At 42.8% G+C, this 24,260-nt stretch overlaps 1 protein-coding gene and 3 non-coding genes across 7 annotated transcripts in view; all 4 read right to left on the bottom strand.

Annotated features, from left to right (window-relative positions):
• Positions 1 to 24,260, bottom strand: part of NOP58 (NOP58 ribonucleoprotein) — a 43,642-nt gene that overhangs the window by 16,576 nt on the left and 2,806 nt on the right. For 2 of the 4 annotated variants that reach the window (XR_009213713.1, XM_032754918.2), the window contains exons 2-8: positions 17,715 to 17,791; positions 15,084 to 15,136; positions 10,032 to 10,153; positions 7,960 to 8,096; positions 4,470 to 4,534; positions 1,704 to 1,838; positions 895 to 1,040 (exon numbers count right to left, since the gene is read on the bottom strand). Coding sequence is in view for 3 of the 4 variants with exons in the window: in XM_032754918.2 (XP_032610809.1) it covers positions 895 to 1,040; positions 1,704 to 1,838; positions 4,470 to 4,534; positions 7,960 to 8,096; positions 10,032 to 10,153; positions 15,084 to 15,136; positions 17,715 to 17,791 (735 nt within the window). In the remaining variant the exon portion in view is untranslated. Of the gene's footprint in view, positions 1 to 894; positions 1,041 to 1,703; positions 1,839 to 4,469; positions 4,535 to 7,959; positions 8,097 to 10,031; positions 10,154 to 14,463; positions 14,582 to 15,083; positions 15,137 to 17,714; positions 17,792 to 24,260 lie in introns of those variants that run through there. The other 2 variants (XM_058439654.1, XM_032754919.2) reach the window with 2 other exon arrangements.
• On the bottom strand, positions 744 to 833 carry LOC116809938 (small nucleolar RNA SNORD11B). The gene has a single exon (XR_004370098.1). It is a non-coding gene; the product is annotated as a small nucleolar RNA SNORD11B (small nucleolar RNA).
• On the bottom strand, positions 14,601 to 14,685 carry LOC116809928 (small nucleolar RNA SNORD70). Its single transcript, XR_004370092.1, has one exon. It is a non-coding gene; the product is annotated as a small nucleolar RNA SNORD70 (small nucleolar RNA).
• LOC116809927 (small nucleolar RNA SNORD70) lies at positions 16,524 to 16,611 on the bottom strand. The gene has a single exon (XR_004370091.1). It is a non-coding gene; the product is annotated as a small nucleolar RNA SNORD70 (small nucleolar RNA).

The raw sequence follows: 24,260 nt of genomic DNA on the forward strand, positions 1-24,260 counted from the left end.
ACCATTGATCTTAATCACCAATGGAGCCTAAGTAATCAAACTCGCTTAGCCACATTTTAAATGGCCCTGATTCATGAACTTGCTCATTTCAACACTGTGGAAATAGTACTCATTTGGGATTCAGATGGCCCTGGCTTCAGATTCAGATTCTGCCATTCCCTGTGCAATCTCAGACAAGTTACCTCCCTGAGCCTCAGTTTCCTAATTTGTCAAATGAAGAGGATTCGTGTGGGCCTCCAGAAGTTGTTGGGAGCATTAAATGAATTTATTTTATTAAAGAATTATGACATAACAGCTAACACAGAGCAAACATGTGTTAACTGGTAGTTCTTTTTTTTTTTTTTTTTTTTTTTTGAGATGGAGTTTGCTCTTGTTGCCCAGGCTGGATGCAATGGCGCCATCTTGGCTCACTGCAACTGCAACCTCCGCCTCCCTGGTTCAAGTGATTCTCCTGTCTCAGCCTCCTGAGTAGCTGGGATTACAGGTGTACGCCACCACACAGAGCTAATTTTTGCATTTTTAGTAGAGATGGGGTTTCATCATATTGGTCAGGCTGGTCTCGAACTCCTGACCTCAGGTGAATCCCCGACTCGGCCTTCCAAAGTGTGGGGATTACAGGTATGAGCCAATGCGCCTGGCCTTCTCTGCCACCTTAATTGATTTTTGGTTAATTCATTATTTAGACAATGATTGTAAATTACTTCCTTTTAATATGTATTTTCCCCTTTTAAGTATACAAATCATGATGGCATCAGATGAGGTAGTGACTGAACACCCTCATATTTATGTTATCAGGTGAACAACAGTAAGTGTAAAAATCATCATTGCCATCAGAAAAATTAGTACTACAGAGCTGGTAACACCACAACTAGATTCTCCAGGAGTAAAATTTACCTGGGTGCAAAGATGCAGAATATTGCAAATATCTTCTTCTGAAACCTCTGTTCCCATTGATATCTCTGCAGCTGCTTTCACTTCTGCTTCAACTTCTTCTGGCAGCAACTCAGAGAGTTTGGCAGAGGCATAGTTCTTCCTATCGCCTATGGAATGTTTGCAGAGGATGAGGGAGAATCACTCAACAAATTATATAAAATCCAGCAAACAGTCAAAAGAAAAATTAGAAAGCCAATGAAAAGAATGCCTAAACAAAACAACCAAAAAAATGAAGACGTTTGACCTAGTATAACAGTTTTCCTCATTTAAGGGTTTAAGTTTAGACATTAAAAGTCTTCCCACTGCCTTCCTCCAAAAAATAATCAGAGTAAAAAGAGGACAAAATATGCCACAACACTTATTACAGAATGTAAGTGGCAAAAATTTTAAAAAGACAGGACTAATAATAATGTCACAGACAATTTTATACTGAAGCTGGGGCCAGTAATTCGTAAGGCAAGTAAACCATCAATCAAGTTCCTCTGTACGTTAACAACAATCAACAATCAAGTTCGTCTGTATATTAACAGTACAGATGGCAATACTGCTATTTAGTATTAGGTACCAATGTCATGTTATAGGCCATCAAAATCTAAGTTAAAATTCATTTTGTTTCTTAAATTTAAGACACTAAATTGCTACACTTCCCAAATACATAGAAATTGCAAAAACCCTGGGAATCTTGCTTAACAAAATGCTGTATGTCATGTTTTAGGATGCAATCAAATTCATTTACTTTCAATGCCTTAAAGGATGAACCAATTACTCACCAACTTTCTGTAAACACTTGCAGTATGTCAAATTATCTGAAATAATTTTTCCTAGTTCAGGGAAATGCCAGCCATACCATTCTCTACATCGCATAATGTAGTTGTTTAGTTCTTTATCCAAGTCATCTAACAAGGCTGTAGTAGATTAAAAACAAACAAAAAAACCCGGGAACTTAAAGGGATTTATTGTGGTAAAATATACACAACATAAAATTTAACACTTCAGGCTGGGCGCGGTGGCTCATGTCTGTAATCCCAGCAGACAGGCAGATCAAGAGGTCAGAAGTCCGAGACCAGCCTGGCCAACATGCTGAAACCCCATCTCTACTAAAAATACAAAAATTAGCCAGGCATGGTGGTGCACACCTGTAGTCCCAGCTACTCTGGAGGGCTGAGGCATTAGAATCACTTGATCACAGGAGGTGGAGGTTGTAGAGAGCTGAGATCGTGCCACTGCATTGCAGCATGGGCGACAGAGCAAGACTCCGACGCAAAAAAAAATAATAATAATAATAAAAAATAACACTTCAACCATTTTCAAGTGTACTATTCAGTAGCATTAAGTATTCTTATGATGTTGTGCAACCATTACCACTATTGCCAGAGCAATTTTATCATCAGAAACTGAAAAATTCTGTACCCATTAAACAGTAACTCATTCCCACCTTCCCCCCAACCTCTAGTTATCTCTATACTTCTGTCTCTGAGTTCACTTAAAATACTGAGTTCACTTAAAATACTTATATGAAGTACCTAAAATAGGTACTTCATATAAGTAGAATCATGCAGTATTTTGTGACTATTTCACTTAGCATATTTTCAAGGTTTATCATGTTGAAATATGTATCAGAATTTCATTTCTTTTTAAGGCTGACTAACATTCCATTGTGTGTAGTGGCTGGGTGTACGTTACCCAAAATGCTTGGGACCAGCAGTATTTCAGAGTATTTGCAAACACGTATGAGGTTGAGGATGAGACTCGAAGTCTAAACAGGAAATGCATCTACATTTCACATATACCTTATATACAAAATCTTGAAGGTAATTTTACACAATATTTTAAATAATTTTGTGCATAAAGCAAAGTTTTGACGTGTGGTCAGGTGTGGAGTTTTCCACTTGTGGATTTGTGTGGTAGCACAAAAAGTTTTAGATTTTAGAGCATTTTGAATTTCAGATTAGGGACATTCAAGCTGCATCCACAACGCAGTTTATCCGTTCATCTGTTAAAAGGTATCTGGGTTGTTTCCACTGTTTGGTTTTGTAAATAACACTGTTATGAACATAGGTGTACAAGCGACTCAGTTCTGTTTTTAATTCTTTTGGGTATAAATCTAGGAAAGGAATTGCTGGTTGAACGCATTTCTTTTTCTTTTTTTGGAGACAGAGTCTAACTCCATCACCCAGGATGGAGTGCAGTGGCATGATCTCAGCTCACTGCAACCTCTGCTTCCTGGGTTCAAGTGATTCTCCTGCCTAAGCCTCCTAAGTGGCTGGGACTATAGGCATATGCCACCTCGACTGGCTACTTTTTTGTATTTTTAGTAAAGACAGGGTTTCACCATGTTAGCCAGGTTGCTCTCAAACTCCTGAGCTCAGGCAATTCACCCGCCTCGGCCTCTCAACGTGCTAGGATTACAGGTGTGAGCCACTGCACCCAGCCGAATACTTTTTGTTTTTTTTTTTTGAGACGGAGCGTTGCTCATGTTGCCCAGGCTAGAGTGAAATGCTGCAATCTCGGCCCACTGCAACCTCCGCCTCTCAGGTTCAAGTGATTCTCCTGCCTCAGCCTCCTGAATAGCTGGGATTGCAGGCGCCTACCATCATGTTCAGATAATTTTTGTATTTTTTACTAAAGATCGGGTTTCACCATGTCGGCCTGGTCTCGAACTCCTGATCTCAGGTTATCCACCAGCCTCGGCCTCCCAAAGTATTGGGATTACAGGCGTGAGCCACGGCCGAATGCATTTCTAAAACAGAAAAATGATTAAGATTTTGAGCTTTTTTTTTTTGGTGAGATGGAGATTTGCTCTTGTTGCCCAGGCTGGAGTGCAATGGCGCGATCGACTCACTACAACATCTGCCTCCAGGGTTCAAGTGATTCTTCTGCCTCAGCCTCCCGAGTAGCTGAGTTTACAGGCATGCACCACCATGCCTGGTTAATTTTGTATTTTTAGTAGAGACGGGATTTCTCCATGTTGGTCAGGCTGGTCTCGAATTCCCAACCTCAGGTGATCCTCCCGCCTCAGCCTCCCAAAGTGCTGGGATTACAGGCATGAGCCACCGTGCCCGGCAGCTTTTGAGCTTTCTAAAAACCATTTAATGACATAGCAGAATACACAACTACAAAGATTCCACTTACGTTTTTAACATTTTCATGGAAAAACACGAATTAACGTAATGTTAATTCTGTGATTCATATAATCTCCAAATAGTCAACCTCCACCTCCTGGGTTCAAGCAATTATCCTGCCTCAGCCTCCTGAGTAGCTGGGATTACAGGTACACGCCATCATACACATTTAATTTTTTTGTATTTTTAGTAAAGACAGGGTTTTGTCATGTTGGCCAGGCTGGTCTTGAAACTCCTGACCTCAGGTGATCCACCTGCCTCGGCCTCCCAAAGTGCTGGGATTAAAGGCTTGAGCCACCGCACCTGGCCTCCTTTCTCTTTCTCAACAGTTAGAATCATAAAAGATAGTTTCAACAGTATGAAAACGCATGAAGGACAGAGCAACAAATCGGACTTTGCATGTACTATACTTACAAATTGCCTGAACAATCATTGTGTCTACTTTATCAGCGCTAAATTTCAATCTATATCGAGACAGGCTGGGAAGAAAGGGGAAAATAAATTAGTAAGATAGCATCTAGGAAAAGCATTTAAATTAACACCTTAAAGTTTTTTTTGTTTTGTTTTGTTTTTTACTCAAATTGGCCTGTAGTCAGAGCTGTAATTGGTTTTCCTAAGAAGAAAAATCAGCTAAGTAGAAATGCACCATATGAGACCAGAAAATACACATTAAAAAAAAAAAACTATATATACTGCTACGACCTGTATTTCTGTAACATGAATGAGTTTACGTATGAATGACAAATAGGATAAGCTGTGTAATACAAAAGTCGTATTGGACTGGGCGTGGTGGCTCACGCCTGTAATCCCAGCACTTTGGGAGGCCGAGGTGGGCAGATCACCTGTTAAGAGTTCGAGACCAACCTGGCCAACATGGCGAAACCCTGTCTCTACTAAAAATACAAAAATTAGCCAGGCATGGTGGGGCACGCCTGAATCTCAGCTACTCTGGAGGCTGAGGCAGAAGAATCGCTTGAACCGGGGAGGCAGAGGTTGCAGTGAGCCGAGATCACGTGCCACTGTACTCCAGCCTGGGCAACAGAGCAAGACTCCGTCTCAAAAAAAAAAAAAAAAAAAGCCATATTGGTTCATGCAATTTTTTTATAGCACATATTAAGATTTATACTACCAGTTAAGAACTTTGCAGGACTCTTAACATCTGAAAACAGAAAGCTGTGGAGTAACATTATTGTCTGTATATAAACGTTCCTTCATCTCAGTACAATTAATATTTTGGGCCTAATTCCTTGTTGTAGGGGCTGCCCTGTGCATTATAGGACCTTTAGCAGTATCCCTAACTTTTATCCACTAGATGTTCATGGCAGACCCCACCTCACCTCCAATTGTGACAACCAAAAATGTCTATGGACATCGACAAATGCCTACCGAGGGACATCTGATTGTCCTTGATAGGGAACCACTGCTATACACAATGCAGATTTACCTAAGTTTGGATTTTTGACTCAGTTTCACTATTTGTTCTCTCTTAGAAATGCTTATTACAAAGCTCTCCCTGACCTTTGTGCATTTTTGCTCTTAACTCTAACTTAGCAGCTTCAACCCTTTCAATCTATGCCCACCTTTTAATTTTAAAATAGACCTTTTTAAATTGTAGTGTTTCTTTTTTGTTTCGTTTTGAGACGGAGTCTTGCTCTGTCACCCTGGTTGGAGTGCAGTGGCACTATCTCCGCTCACTGCAAGCTCCACCTCCCGGGTTCACGGCATTCTCCTGCCTCAGCCTCCCGAGTAGCTGGGACTACAGGCGACTGCCACCACGCCCGGCTAATTTTTTGTATTTTTAGTAGAGATGGGGTTTCACTGTGTTAACCAGGATGGTCTCGATCTCCTGACCTTATGATTCGCCTGCCTCGGCCTCCCAAAGTGCTGGGATTACAGACGTGAGCTAACGCACACGGCCTGTAGTGTTTCTTTTTTTTTTTTTTTTTTTTTTTTTTTTGAGACGGAGTCTCACTCTGTCACCCAGGCTGGAGTGCAGTGGTGCGAGCTCGGCTCACTGCAAGCTCCGCCTCCTGGGTTCACACCATTCTCCTGCCTCAGCCTCCCCAAGTAGCTGGGACTACAGGTGCCCACCACCACGCCCGGCTAATTTTTTCTATTTTTAGTAGAGACGAGATTTCACCGTGGTCTCGATCTCCTGACCTCGTGATCCGCCTGCCTCGGCCTTCCAAAATGTTGGGATTACAGGCGTGAGCCACCGTGCCCAGCCTGTAGTGTTTCTTTAATATGAGCTCAAGATGTCTTTTGAACTGTGGTAATAATTTTATTAGGATTACTATTTGATAGTACTGATTACAAAGTTGCACAGGTTTTGAGCAACTACCTACCATTATTTTCTTCACAACCCTGTTAACTGTAGTGCAATTCCAGAGTATTACGCTTTTCATGAACAGATGTATCACAACATAGCAATAATGCCTATTCTAAGGGACTTCTAATTAAATATGATAGGGTTAACATGCAATTAAAAATAGGGAGAAGACTGGGCATGGTGGCTCACACCTGTAGTCATGGCACTTTGGGAGGCTAAGGCAAGTGGATCACTTGAGCCTGGGAGTTCTAGCCTGGGCAGCATGGCAAAACTCCATCTCTACAAAAAGTTAAAAAATCAGCCAGGGATGGTGGTGCACACTTGTAGTCCCAGCTACTTGGGAGGCTGAGGTGGCACTGTTTGAGTCCAGGATGTCAAGGTTGCAGTGAGCCAAGATCGCACCACTGCACCCCAGCCTGAGTGACAGAGTGAGACCATGTCTCAAAAAAAAAAAAAAAAAAGGCCGGGCGCGGTGGCTCACGCTTGTAATCCCAGCACTTTGGGAGGCCGAGGCGGGCGGATCACGAGGTCAGGAGATCGAGACCACGGTGAGACCCCGTCTCTACTAACAATACAAAAAATTAGCCGGGCGTGGTGGCGGGCACCTGTAGTCCCAGCTACTCGGAGAGGCTGAGGCAGGAGAATGGCGTGAACCCGGGAGGCGGAGCTTGCAGTGAGCCGAGATCGCGCCACTGCACTCCAGCCTGGGTGACAGAGCGAGACTCTCTCTCAAAAAAAAAAAAAAAAAAAGGCCGGGCGTGGTGGCTCATGCCTATAATCCCAGCACTTTGGAAGGCCGAGGCGGGTGGATCATTTGAGGTCAGGAGTTCAAGATCAGCCAGGCCAACATGGTGAAAGCCCATCTCTACTAAAAATACAAAAATTAGCTGGGCAGTAGTGGTGCACGCTTGTAATCCTAGCTACCGGAGGCTGAGGCAAGGAAATCACTTGAGCCTGGGAGGCAGGGGCTGCAGTGAGCAGAGATCACGCCACTGCACTCCAGTCTGGGCGACAGTGAGAATCTGTCTCAAAAAAAAAAGAGAGACATATGTCTTGCTATGTTGCTCAGGCTAGTCTCAAACTCCTGGTCTCCCAAAGAGCTAGGATTACAGGGGTGAGCCACTGCACCTAGTCCTCTTTGCCTTATTAAATATCTGAGTAAAACAATCAAAACACAAATACACACCTATCCCATAAGACCACAGCAGATGAGAGAATCTGGGGGAATATTAAGTAGATGGAGGAGTGGCACGACTTAGCAGAGATAAAAGAGGGAAAGCCCAAGAAACAGGGCATCCAAGATCAGAGGAGTAGAGAATTCCTTTGATGAGGTTTTAAGGTTTTAAGAATCCAGACAATGGAGCCAGACTGCCTGGGTTCAAATCCTGGCTTTACCGCTTACTAGCTATATTGACCTTGGGCTTCAGTTTCATCTGTAAATGAGGATATTACTATCATCTTCTTCATAAGGTTCTGATGTGGTTCAAATGAGCATTTGTAACATTCTTAGAACACAGCTATGTTGAGTGCCTATCAAATAAAAGTAAGTTGACTTTATTTTCCAGTAATTCTCACCTGTGAGCCAATCCAAGACACATAGCTGCCATTTCACGTGGTTCTACCCCAGGGATTAATCCATCCATTTGTGAACGAATTCCTCTCATAAGTTCATTAACAACAGGACTATGGATACAACTGAGATTCAGCTTTTCCTACAAGAACAAGAACATCTATATTAAATAAAAAAAAAAAAAAAAAAGACTTTCCTGAAGTTATTATTATTTTTTGAGACAGAGTATCACTCTGTCACCCAGGCTGGAGTGCAGTGGCGCAATCTTGGCTCACTACAACATCCGCCTCCCGCGTTCAAGCGATTCTCCTGTCTTGGCCTGGGATTATTTCAGGCATGAGCCACCATGCCCAGCTAATTTTGTATTTTTAGTAGAGACGGGGTTTTACCATGTTGTACAGGCTGGTCTCAAACTCCTGACCTCAAGTGATCCGCCCGCCTCGGCTTCCCAAAGTGCTGGGATTACAGGCGTGAGCCACCGCGCCCAGCCTGAAATTATTTCTTAAATATTAAAGTGGCACTAATTTAAATATATGCATTTCTCAGTTGGACAAGAAGTATAATTTCTAGTGTGTTTGTAGAATACTTGAGTGTATCACTGGTGGAAGTAAAAACTGATACAAGCTTCCAGAAGACAGCTTGGCTACATAAATTAAAAGCTATAAAAAGATTAATATAATATGACCAACTAGCTGGTTTAAGGAGATCTTTTACTACCTGTTATTTAACTTCTTTTTAAAATTACAGGTTATGCGGGGCGCGGTGGCTCACGCCTGTAATCCCAGCACTTTGGGAGGCAGAGGCAGGTGGATCACAAGGTCAAGAGATCGAGACCATCTTGGCCAACATGGTGAAACCCTATCTCTATTAAAAATACAAAAATTAGCCAGGTGTGGTGGCAGGCGCCTATAGTCCCAGCTACTTGGGAGGCTGAGGCAGGAGAATCACTTCAACCCAGGAGGCGGAGGTTGCAGTGAGCCAAGATTGAGCCAATGCACTTCAGCCTGGTGACAGAGTGAGACTCTCTCTTAAAAAAAAAAAAAAAAAAAAAAAAAAAAAATACAGGTTGGGCGTGGTGGCTCACGCCTGTAATCCTGTAATCCTAGCACTTTGGGAGGCCAGGGCGTGTTGGTGGGCGTCTGTAATCCCAGCTACTCAGAAGGCTAAGGCAGGGGAATCCCTTGAACCCAAGAGGCAGAGGTTGCAGTGAGCCAAGCTCATGCCACTGCACTCCAGCCAGGGCAACAGAGCGAGACTCTGTCTCAAATAAATGAAATGAAATAAAAAAAGTAAATAACATAAAACAAAATATAAAATAATATAAAATATAAAATAATTAGCCAGCATGGTGGCGTGTGCCTGTAGTCCCAGCTACTGAAGACAGAGGATTGCTTGAGAACAGGAGGTCAAGTCTGCAGTGAGCTGTAAGACTGCGCCACCGCACTCCCGATTAGCTGGGACTACAGGTGCCTGCCACCACGCCCGGCTAATTTTTTGTATTTTCAGTAGAGACGGGGTTTCACCGTGTTAGCCAGGATGGTCTTGATCTCCTGACCTCGTGATCCTCCTACCTTGGCCTCCCAAAGTGCTGGGATTATAGGTGTGAGCCACCACGTCCAGCCTGAATTGTTCTGCTTTCTGTATTTGGGAGGCTATTTTCCTAGTCTTTCTTTCCACTCTCACATTTTATTTCATCTCCAGCAATACACCCCTACTAAAGTTTTCTAATAAATACATTTCTAAAAAATATAAGGACCCCATTTTTGTTGAAAAAAAAAATGTGGCTAGACAAAAATATGGCATGATATACATAGAACATTAAAATTATATATGGGTAGCAGATTTGTTAAAGCCAATTTTTATCATTTTTTGTTCTATATCTTCTACAACAAATAGGCATTACTTATTTGCTCAGTTCAGCTGATGTTAGGGGAAATCCATTACCATGTAGCTTAGAGAAAAGAAAAAAAAAGTATTGAGAACTTATGATAAGCAACTTATTGCAAAGGCTAGGCTTTGTAGTTGGTATGCTGTGAGATCTGACTAGCAGGAATGACCAAAAAAATCGTGACTTTACCTTTATGACCCCTCCTAGTTTAGCATCAGCTACTGCCAGCGGTTCATGGGCTTCTTTTACTATTTTCTTCAGAACTTTTTTCAGCTGCTTATTGATTTTGCCCTCCATCAGAGCTGTGAATGCTTTTCAGGAAAAAGACAAACAGAAGCATTAACTCTCAAATTTTTAACTTTGAGACCTTGTCCTAGTTGACATTTAAAAAAACAAAATAGGCCTTTCAAAGGGCTTGAATTTAATGTTACTTCTGAAATGAAATGATACATGTTTTATAAGTTACATGTTTCACAATTTCATTTGATCTTCCCACCCTCATTTTTGCTACAGAGCCAGGGGTAAAATCAGGTCCAGGGTTTCTTTCCTTCTCACAAGAATCTTCTCATGAACTCAAGAGAGAATCATGAAATCTTAGAAACAATCTTTTTGGGAAGACAAAGTAGATTCACTTTCCTTTGTCATTTCAAATAGACTGTCCTGAAATATCCTAAAATCATATCAAAACTAGTAAGAATGAGTGTGATCATTTTCAAAGTTCTGCCACAACATAAGCACGTTTGAATGAAGGCCTTATCTTTGCTTGTATCTCTGCTTGTACACCTCCAGCAATGTAAAACTTAGTAGCAAAGGCTACCTATTCTATTTTGAGACCGCTGGTATTTCTGGCAAGTTTTAAATTGGCTACTTTATAATTCTCACCCTTCCTTAGACCTATACTCCCTTTTTCTCGACCCACATGAACACCTCTTCTGATATTTATCTGACATTTGACTGAGGTAAAAGTATGCTTGGGTTACCCAGGCATGGTGGTGTGTACCACCAGCCTGGCCAATATGGCAAAACCCTGTCTCTACTAAAAATACAAAAATTAGCTGGGTGTGGTGGCACGTGCCTGTAGTCCAGCTACTGGGGGCTGCAGTGAGTCATGATCATGCCACTGTACTCCAGCAGCCTGGTGACAGACCCTGTCTCAACAAAACAAAAACAAAAACAAAAAACATAAAAAGTATGCTTGGGCTACGCGCAGTGGCTCAAGTCTGTAATCCCAGCACTTTGGGAGGCTGAGGCTGGCAGATCACCTAAGGTCAGGAGTTCGAGAGACCAGCCTGGCTAACATGACGAAACACTCTCTCTACTAAAAATACAAAAATTAGCTGGCCCTGGTGGCTCATGCCTGTAATCCTAGCTACTCGGGAGGCTGAGGTAGGAGAATCGCTTGAACCCAGAAGGTGGAGGTTGCAGTGATATCGTGACATTGCACTCCAGCCTAAGCGACAAGAGCAAAACTCCATCTCACAAAAAAAAAAGAAAACAAAAAAAAAGAAAAATGCTTGGCAGGAATGAAGGTCTATCAACAATTTCCAAAGTTAGGCAGTTTGTGCTTAATAAGTCAGGTCTTGCTCTTCCCTCCTGATCGTATATCCATTTGAATTATGATCAAATGGATAATCCCAGCACTTTAGGAGGCTGAGGTGAGCGGGTCACGAGGTCAGCAGATGCGACCATCCTAGGCAACAAGGTGCAACCCCATCTCTACTAAAAATACAAAAATTAGGTGGGCGTGTTGGCGTGTGCCTGTAATCCCAGCTACTTAGGAGGCAGAGATTGCAGTGAGCTGGGATTGCGCCCCTGTACTCCAGCTGAGGATCAGTCTCAAAAAAAAAAAAAAAAAAAAGACTTGCAAGTTGAAAACACAATCAAGAATAAAAATAAACCACATTTCATGCAAATAGCATATATGAATGTCTGAGACCAACACAAATTCAACGTCACACCCCAACAGACCTTATTTCTTTATTTAAAAAAAAACTGATGGCCAGGCATCGTGGCTCATACTTGTAATCCCAGCACTTTGGGAGGCCAAGGCGGGCAGATCACCTGAGGTCAGGAATTCCAGAGCAGCCTGGCCAACAGGCAAAATCCCGTCTCTACTAAAAAATACAAAAATTAGCTGGACATGGTGGTACCACCTGTAATCCCAGCTACTTGGGAGGCTGAACCCAGCCTCCTGGGAGAATTGCTTGAACTCAGGAGGTGGAGACTGCAGTGAACCGGTATCATGCCACTGCACTCCAGCCTGGGTGACAGAATGAAACATCTCCAAAAAAAAAAAAAAAAAAAAAATTTTTTTTTTTGGGGGGGGGGGGTCTCGCTACATTGCCCAGGCTGATCTTAAATTCCTGCCCATCTTAGCCCCTCAAAGTGTTGGGATTACAGGTGTTAGCCACTGTGCCTGGTCTCATCAAACTCTAAGGCTATGAGGTTTAAAATGTACACTGTGACATTTACAGCCATTTAGTTGTGGTTCTGTCACGTCAAAACTGCCTTATAACAGGCAGTGAAAACTGAACTCCCAGGGAAAGGATTCTGCTTTCTTTCTTTCTTTTTTTTTTTTGAGATGGAGTCTCGCTCTGTCACCCAGGCTGGGGTGCAGTGGCGCAATCTCAGCTCACTGCAAGCTCCGCCTCCCAGGTTCACGCCATTCTCCTGCCTCAGCCTCTCCAAGTAGCTGGGACTACAGGCGCCCGCCACCACGCCCGGCTAATTTTTTGTATTTTTAGTAGAGACGGGGTTTCATCGTGGTCTCGATCTCCTGACCTCGTGATCCGCCCGCCTCGGCCTCCCAAAGTGCTGGGATTACAAGCGTGAGCCACCGCGCCCGGCCGGATTCTGCTTTCTTAATTAGCTGATGTCCATTTAACTTTCTGGTGAAAACAGATAGGAAAAGGCATTGTAAATGTTTCTATGACAGCATTCTTGATAAAATTCACTATTTTCATTCATTTTCCCCAAAATATTTATTATAAACCTTCTATAGCTGTATACTTTGCTAGACTCTAGGAATTTGACAGTACAGAACAGTCTCTGCTCTCATGGAGCTTAGACTGGGGGGGGGATTGACTTTAAATTCTCAACTACTATGGCATTTTGTCCATTTACTGTACATTACTTAATTTTATGTTATTTTTCAGACGGAGTCTTGCTCTGTTGCCCAGGCTGGAGTGCAGTGGCGCAATCTCGGCACACTGCTACCTCTGCCTCCCAGGTTCAAGTGTTTCTCCTGCCTCAGCCTCCCAAGTAGCTGGGACTACAGGTGTGTGCCACCACAGCCGGCTAATTTTTTTAATTTTAGTAGAGATGAGGTTTCACCATGTTGGCCAGGCTGATCTCGAACTCCTAACCTCAGGTGATCCGCCTGTCTTGGCCTCCCAAAGCGCTGGGATTACAGGCATGAGCCACTGTGCCCAGCCTTATTGTACATTACTTTAAATAATACAAAGAAGCTAGGTAAATGAATCTGGAAATACTGCTCAAATTTCGAGTTTTATCATCTGTAACGTAGAGATGATGGTTACCTCCCTCACAGGATTCAAGAATTAAATAACAATTATGAAATCATAAGCATAAATCTGACAATCAGTATGTGCTCAATATATTAGGTATTAATAGTAAAAACCTGCTTGTTTGGGCAAAAGTTTGGCTTGTCCATTTAATACAGTTTAATAAGGACTGGCCAGAAATATCCCAAGCAGATTAAAGATCGTATGCAAAAAGGAATTCAGAAGAGGCTACTTGAGATCAGGACTAGGAACTGTTCACGTCCCAGTCTATGTCAACAACACCCCCTAGAGTTGGAATACAGCTAACACAATCTTGCTTGGAATCTTACCAAATGTTTACCCATACTTATAAGCTGTGATGAACAGGCTATCTTTTTAAAAATTCTCCAAGTTAATATTACTACAGTTTTTTTTATGGCTGTATATAACTCTAATTACTGAAGGGTTGGTGAAGGAGCCCGAGAACTATGTTTATAAAACAAAGAAACTGGCCCTATGGGTCTTCCTTCAGCCTACCCCTCTGCCAAGGTTAGGGTGGTCTGTTATGTTCCAGCATGTTTAGTTGGATTCCGAATTTTCAGACAAAAACTGTACCTTTCTCCTGTGGTTATTTAACAAAGTTTTTGCATCTGTCATATTCTTGCCCAGCTTTAAGCCATATTCTTCCTCACAGTCCTTCATTTTCAAACTACACTGCCAAACAGTTGGCTGATTTGTGATAAAGAATTTAGGCAGTTGAAAATTTAATGATTTGGGCTTTATATCTGCTCTTCCTGTTTTCCCTAACACTTAAAAAAAAACAAAACTGTAAGACCTACTGCAGTCAATTACAGTAAATAAACCCTATCACTCTGTTGTCCTGTGATGCAATCTAGTTGAAGAGTATGCGTCATCCATTCTTCTGAATCTTTTAAAAATAACACCTCTGTCAGTTTCTGTATAACTCTGAATATTGATATGCTTTTTTGAACTAAAAATCTATACCCCCAGAAGAGCTTTTTAAATTATTTTTCAACTGTGAATCCTGGCTGTTCTCAGGATTACAACTCTACCCTTGGATTAAAATGAGGAGAGAGCTGTATACTTGACCACATTACCTTGGTCCCTTGTAGAACACCTTTTACTGAACTGTGCTTCAGCATTATGTTGCTGGTTTCCACAGGGAGATCAACTTAACCACTTCTCACCTCTCCTCACACATGGGGAAAACCAGCCCTATGGTGAAAAAAGCTAACTCAATGTTGTCTCAGTGGTAGTGACGAATGAGTCAGATCACTTAAATTCAGTTCCAATAAGAATGCATCATTGACAACATTGAATAAGGTTAACACAGGCAACTGAAGCAAACAACCTTTTAACAAGAAAAACAAATAGCTAAGACTTAATTTTTTTTTTTTTTTGAGACGGAGTCTCGCTCTGTCACCCAGGCTGGAGTGCAGTGGCGCGATCTCGGTTCACTGCAAGCTCCGCCTCCCGGGTTCACGCCATTCTCCTGCCTCAGCCTCTCCGAGTAGCTGGGACTACAGGCGCCCGCCACCACGCCTGGCTAATTTTTTGTATTTTTAGTACAGACGGGGTTTCACCGTGGTCTCCATCTCCTGACCTCATGATCCGCCCGCCTCGGCCTCCCAAAGTGCTGAGATTACAAGCACGAGCCACCGCGCCCGGCCAAGACTTAATTTTTTCAAAAAAGCAAGCTTCTACTTTTTTACTTTACCTGCTAATGCTTCTGCTGTATCCTGAAATTTCTCAAAATGTTTTAGCTTTACTCTAGAATTTAAAAAAAAGAGAGAGAAACATGTTATTGGGGGCGGTGCATTGATTCAAAAGCCACATAACTTGGAAAGAAGTGCTTGACTGTTTCCAAAGCACACACCAATAAAACATGTCTATCACTGTGTATCACGGTGTGAAGTTAGATATTCTTCATACAATTACTAGTTTTTCTATATGTTAGGCTAGTAATGTTTGGATTATTAAAAGAAAGTTGTAGGCTTTGAAGGAAACTTTGGCCAAGAGTAAAGATGTTGAAGTTTTAATACAAACCCCTGTTGCATAAAGCTGTACAGAGGTGACTTTATTACACAGCACAGAATTGACTCAAGAAAAAGTATGTGAGTCCCTTTTAGGAATCTCATGATATTCATTTGTCTATCCTGTACAAATGCCATTAAAAAAAAATAGCTTATTGTCAGATCTCATTCTTGTTACATCCTAACCCTTTATTTATTTATTTATTTTTTGAGACGGAATCTCACTCTGTCACCCAGGCTGGAGTGCAGTGGCGCGATCTCGGCTCACTGCAACCTCTGCCTCCCGGATTGAAGCAATTCTCCTACCTCAGCCTCCCAAGTAGCTGGGATTACAGGCATGTGCCACCATGCCTGGCTAATTTTTTTTTTTTTTTTTTGAGACAGAGTTTCACTCTGTCACCCAGGCTGGAGAGCAGTGGCGCGATCTTGGCTCACTGCAAACTCCGCCTCCCAGGTTCACGCCATTCTCCTGCCTCAGCCTCCCACGTAGCTGGGACTACAGGCACCCGCCACCGCACCCGGCTGATTTTTTGTATTTTTAGTAGAGACGTGGTTTCACTGTGTTAGCCAGGATGGTCTCGATCTCCTGACCTTGTGATCCGCCTGCCTCGGCCTCCCAAAATGCTGGGATTACAGGCGTCAGCCACCGCGCCCAACCTCCATGCCTGGCTAATTTTTTTGTATTTTTTAGTAGAGACGAGGTTTCACCATATTGGCCAGGCTGGTCTCAAACTCCTGACCTTGTGATCCACCCACCTCGACCTCCCAAAGTGTTGGGATTACAGGCGTGAGCCACCACGCCCAGCCCCCTTTATGTTTTTGAGACAGGGTCTCACTTCACTGTCACCCAGGCTGGAATGCAGTGGTGCAATCACAGCTCACTGCAGCCCTGACTTCCCAAGCTCAAAGGATCTTCCAGCCTCAGTCTCCCAAGCACCACCACGCCCAGCTAATTTTTGGTTTTGGTAGAGATGGGGTTTTCCTATATTACCCAGGCTGGTCTTGAACTCCTGGGCTCAATTGATCTGCCTGCCTTGGCCTCCTAAAATGCTGGGATTACAGGTGTGAGCCATCACGCCTGGCCTCAGGTGTAGTATTTTATGCAGAAAGAAACATATAGTTGATTCATCGTTGTCTCAGTGGTAGTGACGAATACTGAGTCAGATCACTTAGATTCAGTTCCAACAAGAATACATCATTGACAACAACGAATCAGATTAACCCAACAAAGCATACAACCCTTTAAGAAGGAAAACTAGTCTTCTATTTGCCTAAAACAGTGTCATCTTTTTTTTTTTTTTTGGAGACAGGGTCTCACTGGGCCGCCCAGACTGGAGTGCAGTGGCGCAATCGCGGCTCACTGCAACTTCCGCCTCCCAGGCTCAAGGGATTTTCCTGCCTCAGCTTCCTCCCAGTAACTGGTATTACAGGCATGTGCCACCATGCCCGGCTAATTTTGTGTTTTTAGGAGAGACGGGGTTTCACCATGTTGGCCAGGCTGGTCTCGAGCTCCTGACCTCAAATGATCCACCCACCTTGGTCTCCCCAAGTCCTAGGATTACAGACGTGAGCCACCATGCCAGGCAACAGTGTCATCTTAAGCAAGGTTTTCTTATCTGGTTAAGGGAACATGCTAGTGTGGTCAGGTGTGGTGGCTCACGCCTGTAATCTCAGCACTTTGTGAGGCTGAGGTGGGCGGATCACCTGAGGTCAGGAGTTCGAGACCCGCCTGACCAACATGGTGAAACCCTGTCTCTACTAAAAATACAAAAATTAGCTGAGCGTGGTGGTGGGCGCCTGTAATCCCAACTACTTGGCGGTCTAAGGCAGAAGAATATCTTGAACCCAGGAGGCGGAGGTTGCAGTCGGCAGAGATTGCGCCAGTGTACTCCAGCCTAGGCTACAGAGCAAGACTCTGTCTCAAAAAACAAACAAAAAAACACAAAGATTTAAGATCTACACTAAGAATGAATCTTCCATGAAATTGTGATGAACGAAAAAGTAGTTCATGCTAGTTTTGCTGTTGCAAAACTCGCAATCACATTTGGTACTATCCGAGGTTTAAAGTATCCACTGGGTCTTCTGGAACATAATCCCTGTGGGTAAGGGGGGGACTACTGCCTTTAAATTAATTGAGATGGCCTATATTCCAAGTAAAACGTTTTTAATAATTAGGTTCATACCAAAATTATTCCTGAAACAGATTTCAAAACAGAAAACTACGAATGTAACATTATATAAATCAGGAAAAAATGTAAAAAATAAAACAAGCCCTAAATGTTAACTGCTAAATTATTGATTTCAAGATTACTTACATTTTGTTTGCTTTCTCTGGAGTTTCAAATTCTTTCCATAAACTATCAACCTCTTGAAGTTTCTTCTCATTTAGAACCTGTAATAAAATGTTTAAATAGTTTTCTTTAAATGGTACAGGTGAGGCATACACAGCTGCATTCTTCAAGTGCAATTTTACATGTAAAATGAAGGTGGTAGAAGCTATTTCTTTCACTAAGATAATGAACTAGTTTTCTCACCCTACATATATTTTTGGTCAAATTGCTAGTTTGAATTGCCCATTTAACAGCTGAATGGAATTCAGATCTAGTCCAGTCAGATGTAGTACAGTGGCTATTCACAGTCTAGGATCTACCTGGCCTCAAGTGATATTCCTGTCCCAGCCTTGGGCCGTAGCTGGAGCTATGGGGTCCTAGGGGGGTAGGGCAGGGAACCTTTCTTTCTTTTCATTTTTTTGAGATGGAGTCTCGCTCTGTAGCCCAGCCTGGAGTGCAGTGGAGAAATCCTGGCTCACTGCAACCTTCACCTTCTGGGTTCATGAGATTCTAGTGCCTTGGCCTCCTGAGTAGCTGGGATTACAGGCGTGCACCACTGCACCTGGCCGAAAACCTTTCTTTTAAAAGAGCCATTAATCCCTTTACAATAAAGTATTGTAATTATTAAAAACTTTTATTCGCGCCAAGCGCGGTGGCTCACATCTGTAATCCCAGCACTTTGGGAGGCTGAGGCAGGCGGATCACCTGAGGTCAGGAGTTCAAGACCAGCCTGACCAACATGGAGAAACCCCATCTCTACCAAAAAAAAAAAAAAAATACAAAATTAGCTGGGCGTGGTGGCATATGCCTGTAATCCCAGCTACTCGGGAGGCAGCGGCAGGAGAATTGCTTGAATCCGGAGGCGGAGGTTGCAGTGAGCCGAGATTGCACGACTGCACTCCAGCCTGGGCAACAAGAGCAAAAAACTCTATCTCAAACAAAAAAACAAAACAAAAAAAACTTTTATTTGTCTACTTTCAATAGATTATATTCATTATTTACTGCTACGATCATCCTAACATGAAAGTATTATGGATTTCTCTAAAACTATCATCAATTGTGAGACACATCTAGATGTGAGAAATTTTTAAAATACAAAAGAAATGTAGGGTACTTTAGTCAACAATATACTTATCAACATTTAGGTATATATTCTCCAAGACTATGAATGTCTGTGCAACACATGTTCATCATACTTTTAGGAATCACACTAAATGGCTTTTTTTGAGATGGAGTCTAGCTCTGTTACCCAGACTGGAGCGTAGTGGTGCAATCTTGGCTCACTGCAACCTCCGCCTCCCGGGTTCAAGCGATTCTCCTGCCTCAGTCTTCTGAATAGCTGGGATTACAGGCACGCACCACAACACTCAACTAGTTTTTGTATTTTTAGTAGAGACTGGGTTTTACCAAGTTGGCCAGGTTGGTCTTGAACTCCTGACATCAGGTGATCCACCCGCCGGCCTCCCAAAGTGCTGAGATTACAGGTGTGAGCCACCACACCCAGCCCCCTTGTATTGTTTTGAGGCAAGACCTGGACATTTAATTTTACCTGTTAATATTTCAGTTTGTATCTATAAAATATAAAGACTTGTTTTAAAGCTAGTACTATTGTAACAACAATGCTGAAGATTGCAATGGTAATAGTTGTATGCTATTTCTACTTAGAAATGGAAATTACTCTATCTTAAAATGATAAAACTTAAAATGGATTTTTTTTTTTTTTTTTTTGAGACGGAGTCTTGCTCTGTCACCCAGGCTGGAGTGCAGTGGCCCGATCTCGGCTCACTGCAAGCTCCGCCTCCCAGATTCACGCCATTCTCCTGCCTCAGCCTCTCCGAGTAGCTGGGACTACAGGCGCCCGCCACCACGCCCGGCTCATTTTTTTGTATTTTTAGTAGAGACGGGGTTTCACCGTGGTCTCGATCTCCTGACCTCATGATCCGCCCGCCTCGGCCTCCCAAAGTGCTGGGACTACAAGCGTGAGCCACCGCACCCGGCCTTAAAATGGATTTTTGTATACAAATATTTATCATTACCCTGGCTGAAAAGAAATGATTAAAAATGTGAGACAAATCAAAAAAAACTTTGAGACAAATGTAAAACAGAAAATGTAGCAATATCTCTAACTTTCTTATTTAGATGGTCTTTATTAGCAATGTTTTCTTCAAGATGTTGCAGTTGGGAACACAGTGGTTTTATTTGTCATAGTAATGGTTTTGGCTGATATAACATAGTCTTTGAAGACCTTTGTGTGCTCATGAATTGTCCTGATTTTATCACATCTCCTTTGTTTAGTAGAGATGGGGTTTCACCGTGTTAGCCAGGATGGTCTCGATCTCCCGACCTCGTGATCCACCTACCTCGGCCTCCCAAAGTGCTGGGATTATAGGCGTGAGCGACCCTGCCAGGTCGACAGTATCTTTTAAATATGGCAATTTTGTTACCCAAATGTTATTTTCAAATATACTTGCTTTTCAGCTAGAAAAAATGTGAATTTTACTCATGAGTCATATCCCCTATTTGATACATGTCCTCTTAAAAATAGTGAACTTCGGTATGGTTAGCTGCATTCTCTGAACAATTTCAAAAAATTGTAATCAATGTTTTCAGTATAGTCATGAGACTTGGTGAGATGTCTTTGGATTCTAAAACTTCATGATATACAAAGTTAGAATTATTAGTTTATTGGCCGGGCGCAGTGGCTCACGCTTGTAATCCCAGCACTTTGGGAGGCCGAGGCGGGCGGATCACAAGGTCAGGAGATCAAGACCATGGTGAAACCCCGTCTCTACTAAAAATACAAAAAAAAATTAGCCGGGCGTGGTGGCGGGTGCCTGTAGTCCCAGCTACTCGGAGAGGCTGAGGCAGGAGAATGGCGTGAACCCAGGAGGCGGAGCTTGCAGTGAGCCGAGATCGTGCCCACTGCACTCCAGCTTGGGTGACAGAGCGAGACTCTATGTCTCAAAAAAAAAAAAAAATAACTATTAGTTTATGAATTGTTAATACGAACTCTAGGCTTTGTAGTTGTTTACTGCTTTGTGTGACTCTAAGTTTTCCTAGTTTCCAACATATCTAATTCAACCATGTGATTAAATTTATACATCAGAACAAATCCCTAAAATCATCTTGTCACACTCTTCTAAGTTTTATACAACTTGCAATATTGTGTTTCTTTTACTGAAAATAATACATAACCAGACTAGAACTGCGTGTTAATGTGTAGATGTGCCATATTATGGACTTGATAAATAATGCTTATTAGCAAGGTATAGTTTTAAATTTACTAGCTGTGTTGTTTTTCCAGAGACAGGGTCTTGCTTTGTTGTCCAGGCTGGAGTGCAGTGGTGTGGTCCTGTGTCACTACAGCCTCAAAATCCTGGCCTCAAGCGATTCTTCTGCCTCAGCCTCCCAAGTAGCTAAGACTATAGGCGCACACTGCCACATCTAGCTATTTTAAAAATCTTTTTGTAGAGACAGGGGCTTGCTTTGTTGCCCAGGCTGATCTCTAACTTCTGGACTCAAGTGACCCTCTTGCCTTGGCCTCTCAAAGTGCTGGGAGTGCGGACAGGAACCATGGCGCCTCACCTAGCTGGGTTTTTTCAATAAAAATACATGCATTAGTATCTCTGCATACTCTATTTCACAAAATTTAACATGCTATTCTTTTTTTTTTTTTTTTTGAGACGGAGTCTTGCTCTGTCGGCTAGGCTGGAGCGCAGTGGCGTGATCTCAGCTCACTACAACCTCCACCTCCCTGGTTCAAGCAACTCTCCTGCCTCAGTCTCCCAAGTAGCTGGGATTAAAGGCGCACGCTGCCATGCCCAGCCAATTTTTTATTTTATTTTATTTTATTTTAGTAAAGACGGGGTTTCACCCTGTTGCCCAAGCTGGTCTTGAACTCCTGAGGTCTGGCAATCTGCCCGCCTCAGCCTCTCAAAGTACTGGGATGACAGGTGTGAGCCACCACACCCGGCTTATGCTATTCTTTTACACTCCCAATTGACCTGTCATCAATTGTAAGACATCCCAATTTTAGGGATGTTAAATATGGGGGTTGTGCCTTTTAGGATTAATCCCATCCTATCTAACACTCGGGCAGCTAATACAGTATATTGGTGAGGGTGTATGGAATTAAGAATTTTAACCACTTTTTTTGTCTTTTTTTTTTTTTTTGAGACAGTGTCTCACCCTGTCATACAGGCTGGAGTGCAGAGGCGCGGTCTTCTCATTGCAACCTCCACCTCCCTGGTTCAAGTGATTCTCCTGCCTCAGCTGGGACTACAGACGCGGCAACACACGCCACCATGCCCGGATTAATTTTGTATTTTTAATAGAGACGGGGTTTCACTATGTTGGCCAGGCTGGTTTCAAACTCCTGACCTCACGATCTGCCCACCTCAGCCTTCCAAAGTGCTGGGATTACAGGTGTGAGCCACCACACCCAGCCTCCTCATTTTCATTTTTAATTGACTGCTTAAGACTTTGTGTGGTTTTTATTTTGTTTTGTTTTGAGATGAGGTCTCACTCTGTTGTCCAGGCTAAAGTGCAGAGGCTCAATCACGGCTCACTGCAGCCGTGACCTCCCTCCCACCTCAGCCTCCTGCAACAGCTGGGACTACAGGCAAGCACCACTGTGCCCAGCTAATTTTTTTTCCGCCCTGTTGCCCAGGCTGGTCTGCAACTCCTGGGCTCAAACAATCCTCCTGCCTCACCCTCCCAAAGTGTTAGGGTGACAGGTGTGAGCCACTGCACCCAACCTCTATGTTCTGTGTAAATATTTGATGCTAACTTTTAAGTTTTACTTCCCCAGACAATATGAGCAAGTTAATGTTTTATGAAACTTGTTTGAATGCAGGATAAAACTGATAATTAGTTTAAAATGTGCACTGCTCAAAAAGAAACAAATCCATACACAAAACAAGTGTGAAAAAGCTCTTGGGTTAGCTTCAGAAGCATTACGCTAAGTGAAAAAAGCCAAACACAAAAGACTAAAATACTACTCCAATTACATGAAACTTCTAGAAAAAATTATGCAGAAAGAAAGCTGAACAGTGGTTGTCTAGAGCAGGACTAACTTGAAAATGGGCATGAGAACTTTTTGCAACAAAGTGTACTATAAAACTGGATTGTAACTAAAACCCACAGGTGAGTTATACAGTATGTAAAGTATGCCCAATTAAGTTAGAAAAAATATATTGCTCAGTACTTAGGTTTTATATACACATTTGGTATATACATCAAAAGTCTTTCTCCAAACCTTGAGAAAATGAAGTGACACAAAATGCTACACTGCACAGCCACACTGTACAATATAACCATTAAAATTCAAATAAGTTAAAATTCACTTCCTCAGTCCTATCAGTTACATCTCATGTGAATGGTTATACGTACTAATGGCTACCACACATGGAAGAGCAGCTGAAGGAAGTCTGGTATGAGCAAGACTAAAATCTTATGCTGTGTGCCATGTGACACAAGGACACAGGTGGAATTTTTTTTTTTTGAGACGGAGTCTTGCCCTGTCTCCCAGGCTGCAGTGCAGTGGCGCGACCTCAGCTCATTGCAACCTCTGCCTCCCAGGTTCAACTGATTCTCCTGCCTCAGCTTTCCAAGTAGCCGGGATTACAGGCGTGAGCCACTGCGCTCGGCCACAGGTTGAATTTTTATAATATCCTAGAATTAATCACAACAGTTCCTTTACACAATGTCTTTACATTTATATATATAACCCTGTTAATGAGCAATAACTTTTTGGAAGTGTTTTCCTTTTGAATCGCTCTAAACACGGAAGTGGGCAGAACACTGTACCTCATGCCTGTAATCCCAGCACCCTGAGGCCAGGAGTTTGAGACCAGCCTAGGCAACATAGTGAGACTCTGTCTCTTAAAAAAAAAAAAAAATTTAAGCCAGGCATGGTGGCTCACGCCTGTAATCCCAGCACTTTGGGAGGCCAAGGCAGGTGGATCACAAGGTCAGGAGTTCAAGACCTGCCTGGCCAATATGGTGAAACCCCATCTCTACTAAAAATACAAAAATTAGCCAGGCGTGGTAGCAGGTGCCTGTAATCCCAGCTACTTGGGAGGCTGAGGCAGGAGAATCGCTTGAACCCAGGAGGTGGACGTTGCAGTGAGCCAAGATCATGCCACTGCACTCCAGCCTGGGCAACACAGTGAGACTCCATCTCAAAAAATAAATAAATACAAATAAAAATAAATAAATATTTAATTAGCCAGGCATGGTGGCTTGAGCCTGTAGGCCCAGCTACTTGGGAGGAGGTGGGAGGATCACTTGACCCAGGAGGCCAAGGCTGCAATGAGCCGTGATCCTGCCACTGCACCCCGGCCTGCGTGACAGAGCAAGACCCTGTCTCAAAATAAAATTTAAATAAATAAAATAAACATGAATTTGTATGTGTACATGGGTTATATATAAAATGTTTTCCTCACTGTAAATGGAGATTTAAAAAAAACTTCAAGACCAGGTGCAGTGGCTCACGCCTGTAATCCCAGCACTTTGGGAGGCTGAGGCGGG

Source organism: Hylobates moloch, unplaced genomic scaffold (assembly GCF_009828535.3).
Source record: "Hylobates moloch isolate HMO894 unplaced genomic scaffold, HMol_V3 SCAFFOLD_1, whole genome shotgun sequence".
Taxonomy (NCBI): Eukaryota; Metazoa; Chordata; class Mammalia; order Primates; family Hylobatidae; genus Hylobates; species Hylobates moloch.